The 9,602-nt window shown below is 37.4% G+C and overlaps 1 protein-coding gene across 3 annotated transcripts in view; it reads left to right on the top strand.

Annotated features, from left to right (window-relative positions):
• The first annotated feature begins 476 nt into the window (after positions 1-476).
• The window catches only part of Trhr (thyrotropin releasing hormone receptor), a 36,714-nt gene continuing 27,588 nt past the window's right edge, over positions 477-9,602 (top strand). For all 3 annotated transcript variants that reach the window (XM_021217237.2, XM_029548265.1, XM_029548264.1), the window contains exon 1: positions 477-1,322. In XM_021217237.2, coding sequence (XP_021072896.1) covers positions 534-1,322 — 789 coding nt within the window. In that variant the 5' untranslated portion in view covers positions 477-533. The remainder of the gene's footprint in view (positions 1,323-9,602) is intronic.

The raw sequence follows: 9,602 nt of genomic DNA on the forward strand, positions 1-9,602 counted from the left end.
TCCTTTGGTTTTTTTCCTCTGATACCTTTCCTTCTTCGCTGTACTTTTCCTGAGCAACTGAGAGGTTTCTCTGTAAATGTGCTTCTAGCATATTTGGGGGTTTTGGTAGTTTGGAATTGTTTATTTGTTGTTTTTGCTTTTCCAATTGGACCCAGTTTCAAAACAGGACACTTTCCTGTTTCTCTTAAGATTTTTCCCTGTGAAAAGACAGTTGTAAAGTCGTCCCTTTTAATGTGATGTGGTCAAAACAGTATTTCATTTTGCCTAGAAGTGCAAAAAAGGACCAAACAAACAAACAAATAGGAGTTTTCAGGTGTACATTAGCATCCCATTAATGTAGAATCTCAAAGGTGTAAAGAGAGGATATGAGTTGCTTATGAGTGTGGCTTGATTAGAAATGAAAGGATTGTGGGTGAATATGTGTGTGGCTTTTCACAGGGGAAAGAACTACTACAAAAACAAACCAACAGAAAGGTGAAGGCTGGAAAGATGTTTTAGAGTCTCTGTGTCAGAGAAGCTTCCAGCCACTGAAGATGGAGAATGAGACTGTCAGTGAACTGAACCAAACCGAGCTCCAGCCACAAGCAGCTGTGGCCCTCGAGTACCAGGTGGTTACCATCTTACTTGTGGTCATTATTTGTGGACTGGGCATTGTGGGCAACATCATGGTAGTCCTGGTGGTCATGAGAACAAAGCACATGAGAACCCCTACAAACTGCTACCTGGTAAGTCTGGCGGTGGCAGATCTCATGGTTCTGGTGGCTGCGGGCCTCCCCAACATAACCGACAGTATCTATGGTTCCTGGGTCTATGGCTATGTTGGCTGCCTCTGCATTACATATCTCCAGTACCTAGGCATTAATGCATCTTCATGTTCAATAACGGCCTTTACCGTTGAAAGGTACATAGCAATCTGTCACCCCATCAAAGCCCAGTTTCTCTGCACATTTTCCAGAGCCAAAAAAATCATCATTTTTGTGTGGGCCTTCACATCCATTTACTGTATGCTCTGGTTCTTCCTGCTGGATCTCAACATCAACACCTACAAAGATGCTATTGTGGTTTCCTGTGGCTACAAGATCTCCAGGAACTACTACTCACCTATTTACCTAATGGACTTTGGTGTCTTTTACGTTGTGCCAATGATCCTGGCCACTGTGCTTTATGGATTTATAGCTAGAATCCTCTTCTTAAACCCCATTCCTTCAGACCCTAAAGAAAACTCTAAGATGTGGAAAAATGACTCAATCCACCAGAACAAGACTTTGAATTTAAACGCCACCAACAGATGTTTCAACAGCACTGTATCTTCCAGGAAGCAGGTAAGCACAGCTGAACTTCCAAGTCAAGACAGGAAATGTGAAGTCGAGGTTTTGTGAGATGGGATCAACTTTGCCCTACTTAGCTGATGGCAGAAGCAAAATACAATCATGCAGATGTCTCACGGCATAAGCTGCTGCTTTGCATATTAAACACACCTAGGGATCACTGAAGATCTAAAAATAAATGGAGGGATTTGATAGCAGTTTAGCAGAAAGCAGTTTCATGTTAAGATATGGGGGACTGTAGACAGAACCCCAGAAACCATGATTTTAAAACACTTGTTCCTCTCCAAAAATGTTATCAGAACATTCAGAGCACTTCCAGCCTCTGTAGGGAAGATTTCTGTTGCATGACAAAGAGTTGCCTTTCAGGAAATCTGCTACACATTTACCAAGAGAATTTGACAATAGATTAGTGAGCCACAATAATAGAACTTTTCTTGTGTTGTATAGTTACTCACAAAAGACAGGTAATCAGACATATTTGGTTGGTCTTGATGGGAGATGACTCTCTAATCCTTTTCTGTAGATCTTTCCAAGTTATCTTAGTGTGCAGGAGTGGGAATACATTTTCCAGAGGTGGAGGGGATTCAAAAGAATGGCCAATATCCAGCTGAATCAGTTATAAACCATTTTTAATGTAGGATTTCTAGCTTAGCATAACAGGAACCCTTCTATGCTTCCATATAATCAAATGTATGTGTGGCTGCAGTGGAATGATGGTTTTATTAGTGACTAGAGCATCTCATTTATAAGCTAATATAAAAATAGAAGGCTCTATAGCTTATACTTATCTGTTTGTGTCTGTACAACTGTCCTGAAATACTTATGAGCCTATCATTTATCTCTTTCTCTATTTGTAATGAATATGAAGCAAATATTTATTCTCAAACTGAGAAGAGAAATCATGGAATCAACAATACAGTTTCTTTCAAATCACTTGAAATTTTTGCCAGAAAACCAGTTAATTCTATGTAGGAAACTGAGTGTGCTTTTAGAACCGTGTGTGTGAATCATCCATACTGTAAGTTCTTAAACTCTAGGTTACCTAATATGTTATGAATTATTACTGGATAAATTGTGATATGTGTGTACATGCACATGGCAGAGCAAACTTACACAAGAGAAGACTGTTGCAATGAAGAGAGCTGTAGTTAAGGAGAATGCATGCAGCATTTTAAATGACATGTGACACTTGATTCACATGGCATATATTGTATGAAGACAAAAGGGAGCTCATGACTAACCACTACCAAGTCTTTGCTTCTGAACACAGACAGCAATGCTATGGTGTCAGTGTTAGTACCAGGTGTAGCTTGCCATTAACCAAAGCTTGATTCATGGAAATGGTGAGACATACATTGCCCATCTGTCAAGACAAATGTTAACACGTAAAACATGACAGTACACAATATGCACGTCTTAGTTCGTGACCAAACATTAGTTAATTTTAGCAGCAAGGTAGGTCAGTTAGAAAATGCATTCCTTATACTCACATTTATATTCTGGTTATAATTTTTTAAAAAGCTTGTTTGTCTGGTCTAATGTCCTTTCTTTCAATTACAGTCATTAGCTCTTATCAGTATGAATAAGGTGCTTTAGATTGCTAATTATGTCACATGTTCACAATCTTTTCAAAGGGTATGAATGGTCAGCATAAGAGCAATGTAGTGTTTAGACATGAGAAACTGACAGCTCGGGGTAAGGAAGATTGGAAGGGTAAGAGATGGGCCGGGGAGCCAGAAGGTTACCCCTAAAAGTAGCTGGTAGTGTTACAAGCAAAAGTAAGATTCTCTATAGCAGAGGTTCTCACTCTTCCTGATGCTATGAACATAGTTCCTCATGTTTTGGTGATCTCAACCATAAAATTATTTTTATTGCTTCTTCAAAACTGTAATTTTGCTACTGTTTTAAATCATAATGTAAATATCTGTGTTTTCTGATGATATTAGGCAACTGTGAAAGAGTCCTTTGACCTCCAAAAGGGTAGTCACCCAAAGGTTGAGGACTACTGATTTATAGGGAGAATTTAAAGCAATGTAAATAATATGTGTGACATAGGGATGAAAAGAAGAATTATTCAATATGGTATCAGGCTCACATCTGGACCATCAGTATGGTAGCAGGTTCACATCAAGATCTTTCAATATGGTAGCAGAATCACATCTAGACCATTCAATACGGTAGCAGGATCACATCTAGACCATTCAATACGGTATCAGACTCACATTTAAATGCACAGTGGCAGCCCCAGAGAATGGGATCACAGCTGTGAATAAGGTCCATTTGCTGCAAAGTTAGTCATCTAAGTTCTGGACTTTCCATTTTCTAAAAGCACTTCTTAATTCCTCATAAGGTTAAAATCTCCATGTCCTATAATCCAATGATGTTTATTTTACTATTTCTCTCTGGTTTTTTTTCTTTTCGACAAGTGTAACTTACACTTTAATAAACACTTATCAGAGCCAGGTCCTTCTAGCCAAATTACTAAAATCAAATGAGCATAGCTTAGAGGATTACATTTTTAAAGACAATTTAAAAATATATATATTATTTTTCTGTGAAAGACAAGTGGGATGCTTTCTTTGCTTTCACTTGCATCTCCAGTGTAAAAAGTCTAGATCCAAACCTTGTTCTATTACTCAACGATTTGATTGGATTTTAGTAAACCCCTGAGTTGAGATCAATTAAATGCAGCCTTACTCCACTCTGTGGCTAGAAGGTATGTAAAGGGATTGCCTGATTGTACCTGTCTTTTGTTTTACAGTGGGTGGTCTGACTGTGAGAAGACAGAGTTTAAAGGGTGGCATTGCTTACATTCAGCTCTGCCTACACGGAGCCAGAAACTCCCTCAGTGCATTCAGTTCCCATGTTCAGCACTGTGCAGACAAGCCATCTCTATCACTGGTCATCTCTATTGTCGCCTGTGTGTTTCCGCATTATTTATTGAACCTCAAATGTTTAAAAGCAAAAAGCCCTTTTTGGTAAAATTCTTACCTTTTTGTTAAAATTCTGTACTGTCAACAAACAAACTCATTTCAAATATTTACTTTCCGTGGACTTCAGGGATTTGCAAGGTATCTTACAGACCAGGTTTCTGCTCTTGTTTTCAGTCCCACCACTTAGCATTTCCTCCTGTATCAGAAGAGTACAGGGAGTGAAAAACTATAGGGACCTAGTCCTAATAGAAGCTTCTAGAGATTCTATTCATTTTCATTATAGTTTTTCATTAATTTATAGTAATTTATTAAAATACCCGCTCTTCATTCTGTAAAGTGCTTAAGACATCTCTGCTTTACTAGAAACAAATGTTGAAATCCCAAGAAACAAAACCAAACCAGATTCCTTCTCTAAAATAGCACATGCCATTTGGGGATAACACTGATGATGGTCGTGGTTATTAGGAGGTTATAATGTAACAGTGTCTTGTGGGATGCTAGGGGAATTAAGAATGAGGAAAGGGGGACTCGCTGTCAAAGACCACCACTGCTATTTTCTTATATTTCTTTTCTTCTACTTTAATTGGATCAGTTTAAATTATTATAGCCTATATTGTTTATGCTTGCTTCTCATTTTTACTCCTAAAATATTAATAGTAAAAAATTTTAAAGAGAAAACAAATAGTAAAAGTAATCACAACTTAATCAGTTTTATAAGCCCCAGTTTTCTCATCCATAAAATGGGTTAAAAAAAGACAATTCACTTGTAGAATTGTGGCAGAAATAAAGTGAGTTGCAGCAGACAAAATTTGTGTTTACTCTGTCCCCACCTGTCAGCCCCTTTTCAGGAATTAAATCATCCCAGCGCCCTTGTGATCTGCTCTGAAGCCCCTAGACCTTTGCTGTTTTCATGGAAGTAAAGCTCTAATGTGCCTGCCCTCATGTACTCCAGCCTTCCTCCAGTCATTCTCTAATTCTAACTGCCCCTTTCTGTGGTGCAGGTGTGTGTGTGTGTGTGTGTGTGTGTGTGTGTGTTCGTGCATGCGTGTGTGTGCGTACTGTGGTATATAAGTGTGTACATGCATGATTTGGGTGTGTAGTGAAATATAAATATGTAAATAGATGCATGCTTATCTGTGTTTATATAGTGGTATATAAATATGTACGTGTGTGAGGTGGTGGTATATAAATATATACATGCTTGTGTGTGTGTATGAGTGTGTATTGTGGTGTATAAATACATACATGTGTGTGCAGTGGTATATAAATATGTACATGCTTGGATGTGTGTGCCTATGTGTATATATGTATGCGTGTGGTGATGTATAAATATGTGTATGCTTCTGTGTGTGGAGGCCAAAGAAAGACAAAACATATCTTCTTCGTTGCTCCTTGTCTTGTTCTTTAGACAGGTTCTATCCCTAAGATAGCTCACCCATTTTGGCTAGTAAGTATCCAGGAATGCCCTGTGTTTGCACTTACAGTGTTGGGGTATCTCACACAAGCAACACCACACATGGATGCAGCAGATCTGAACTCAGGTTCTCATATTCGTACAGCAAACCCTTTACCAATTGAGCCTGCTTTGTAGCCCAATATGTTCTCTTTAAAGAAACATCAAGGAAGATATCAGTAGTTATAGTCACACTAACATGGAAGGTTCACAAGGCCTCAACTCTAGACAAAGAACTACAGGCAAGTAAGGAATGCTGAGAGCAGGAAAATGTTTTCTTCCAGGGAAGAGTAGAATAGATGAATTGGTTATCTAATATCAAATGACAGGTCTGAGAATGTCTAAATAACATTATACAGACTAAGGTAAATATATATACATATACGTATGTATGTGTGTATGTATATGTATGTATATACATATATATGTATATACATATATATATATATATATATATTCCTAAATATATGTAATATATAGCTTCATGCTATATATATTCATAAACACACACACACACACACACACACACACACGTAACAACAATTAAAGAAAAGGGGGTAATAAATTTGAAAGAGAGCAAGGTAAGGACATATGAGAAAAGCCAGAGGGAGGAAAGAGAAGGGGAAAACTACATAATTATAATCTCAAAAAATTATATGTGTACATGTCAGTGTGTGAGTGTGTGAGTGTGTGTGTGTGTCTGTGTGTGTGTGTATGTGTGTGTGTGTGTGTGTGTGTGTGTGTGTGTGTAATTTTTAAAGAAAAAAGCAATCTTGAACAAAGCTCAAAGCAACTCCAGAGTGGTGGTGCAATACTGTAATATCCTCCACGCTGGAAAGGCGAGGCAGGAAGACAGGTTTAAGGCAGGCCAGTGAAGTGGCTCAGCAGCATACACATCAAGTCTCCATTTAAATACATAAGCAAACAAACAAAAACAAAGGACAGAGGCAGAGGCATAATAGTGGAATGGCCTGGATGTAGGAGTTGGGAGCACAAAGGCTTATAGGTTTCATGACTCATGCAGCTGGCAGCTGCATGCACATTTTAGAAAACAACCCCACCTCTCCTTGCTTCAAAATACAATGTAATATCTCAATATAATGTCATCTTCTAACCCAGCCAGGAACTCAATGACTGGCCTTATAAGGCAAAGCATAGTGAGCTTTTCAGCACCCATCCTTCATTAAAGTTTTCCCAAATTTACTGGGGCTGTTTACACAGGCTTACCTTTCACCTTTAATTGTTTTATTTCTTCTAATTAGGTAAATTCAACTATATTCATACTAATATAAAGAAATCTCTAAGTCAAAAAAAAAGGTAGTTTGTCTCAGCACATAAATAGCTAAGTGTGTCACTTTGATTTTATTAATAAAGAATAACTTCCTGCCTGAGGGTGGTGGCACATGCTTTTAATCCCAGCATTCAGAAGGCAGAGGCAGGTGGCTCTTTGAGTTCAATGCCAACATGGTCTACAGAGTGAGTTCTAGGACAGCAAAGGCTATATAGAGAAACTCCGTTTTTTTGTTTGTTTGTTTTTTGTTTGTTTGTTTGTTGTTTTTTTAAAGAATAGTTTCCATTTCCTGATTCATATACTGTTTCAGGGACATTTCCCATAAATGTACTAAATGATAACCTCTCATCTATGTGCTTTGTGTCCTTCATCCTTGATGAGTATACCCTGTTTGTTTGGAATTTTAAATTTGCAGCTTTGAGCCAAGATTTCACCATCAAACGTATGTATATTCTACAAAAGAGGAACGCCTTTACCACTGCAGATCTTAAAACAAGCTATTCTTCCTTTTTCCTTTTTTTAAATTAAACCAATAAAATTTATTTTAAAATATACAACTCAGTATTGACATTTTTAAGTCATCAAAATAATTTATAACATTTAAGTGTCTCATAAATATACATGATATCTTCTGAAGCTAAAAGTAATATGCACTCCATCAGTTGTCAAAATCTATTTGGAACACTAAACATGGTAGAAGTAGAAAAAAAATCTCATATGAAGTCCTCTATGAAAGGAAACTGCATCCAGTTCCTGAATAGACAGAAACCGTTCGATGTCCAAGGGAGAATACACAGTGTAGCTGTGGCTTCATACAATGAATTGGGTAGTGTTCCATCTGCTCCTATTTTGTGGAATAGTTTGAAGAGTATTGATATTAGGTTTTCTTTGAAGGTCTGATAGAATTCTGCACTAAACCCATTTGGTCCTGGGCTTTTTTGGTTGAGAGACTTTTCATGACAGCATACATTTCTTTAGGAGTTATGGGACTGTCTAGATGGTTTATCTGATCCTGATTTAACTTAGGTATTTGGTATCTGTCTAGAAAATTGTCTATTTCATCCAGATTTTCCAGTTTTGTTGAATATAGGTGTTTGTAGTAGGATATGACGCTTTTTTTTTTTTGAATTTTCTCCTTTTCTGTTGTTATATCTTCATTTTCATTTCTGATTTTGTTAACTTAGATACTGTCTCTGTCCACTCTGGTTAGTCTAGCAAAGGGTTCATCTAGCTTGTTGATTTTCTCAAAGAACCAGCTCCTTATTTTGTTCATTTTTTTTTTTTTTTGTATAGTTCTTTTTGTTTATACTTGGTTTATTTCAGCTCTGAGTTTGATTATTTCCTGCTGTCTTGGGTATATTTGCTTCTATTCATTCTAGAGCTTTCAGGTGTGCTGTTAAGCTGGAGGTGTAGGCTTTCTCTAGTTTCTTTTCAGAGGCACTCAGCACTGAGTTTTCCTTTTAGCACTGCTTTTATTGTGTCCCATAAGTTTGGGTATGTTGTACCTTCATTTTCATTAAATTCTAAAAAGTCTTTAATCTCTCTTTATTTATTCCTTGACCAAGTTATCATTGAGTAGAGTGTTGTTCAGCTTCCATGTATATGTGGGCATTCTGTTGTTTTCGTTGCTATTGAAGACCAGCCTTAGTCCGTGGTGATCTGACAGAATGCATGGGATTATTTCAATCTTCTTGTATCTGATAAGGCCTGTTTTGCGACTGATTATATGGTCAGTTTTGGAGAACGTACCATGAGGTGTCGAGAAGAAGTTATATTCTTTTGTTTTAGGATGAAATGTTCTGTAGATATCTGTTAAATCCATTTGGTCCATAACTTCTGTTAGTTTCACTGTNNCTCTGTTTAGTTTGTGTTTCCATGGTCTGTCCATTGATGAGAGTGGGGTGTTGAAGTCTCCCACTATTATTGTGTGAAGGATAATGTGTGCTTTGAGCTTTACTAAAGTTTCTTTTATGAATGTGGATACCCATTCATTTGGAGCATAGATGTTCAGAATTGAGAGTTCTTGGTAGATTTTTTCCTTTGATGAGTATGAAGTGTCCTTCCTTATCTTTTTTGATAACTTTTGGTTGAACGTTGGTTTTATTCAGTGTTTGAATGACTACTCCAGCTTGTTTCTTGGGACCATTTGTTTGGAAAATTATTTTCCAGCCCTTTTCTGTGAAGTAGTATCTGTCTTTGACACTGCTGTGAATTTCCTGTATGCAGCAAAATGCTGGGCCCTGTTTAAATATCCAGTTTGTTTTTCTATGTCTTTTTATTGGGGAATTGAGTCCATTGATGTTAAGAGATATAAGGAATAGTGATTGTTGCTTTCTGTTATTTTTTAATGTTATTTTTATGTTTGTGTGGCTATCTTCTTTTGGGTTTGTTGAAAGAAGATTACTTTCTTGCTTTTTCTAGGGTGCAGTTTCCCTCCTTGTGTTGGTGTTTTCCATCTATTATCCTTTGTAGGGCTGGATTTGTGGAAAGATATTGTATAAATTTGTTTTTGTCAAGGAATATCTTGGTTACTCCATCTATGGTAAGTGAGAGTTTTGCTAGCCGGGCGTGGTGGCGCACGCCTTTAATCCCAGCAC

This window comes from Mus pahari, chromosome 17 (assembly GCF_900095145.1).
Source record: "Mus pahari chromosome 17, PAHARI_EIJ_v1.1, whole genome shotgun sequence".
Lineage (NCBI taxonomy): Eukaryota > Metazoa > Chordata > Mammalia > Rodentia > Muridae > Mus > Mus pahari.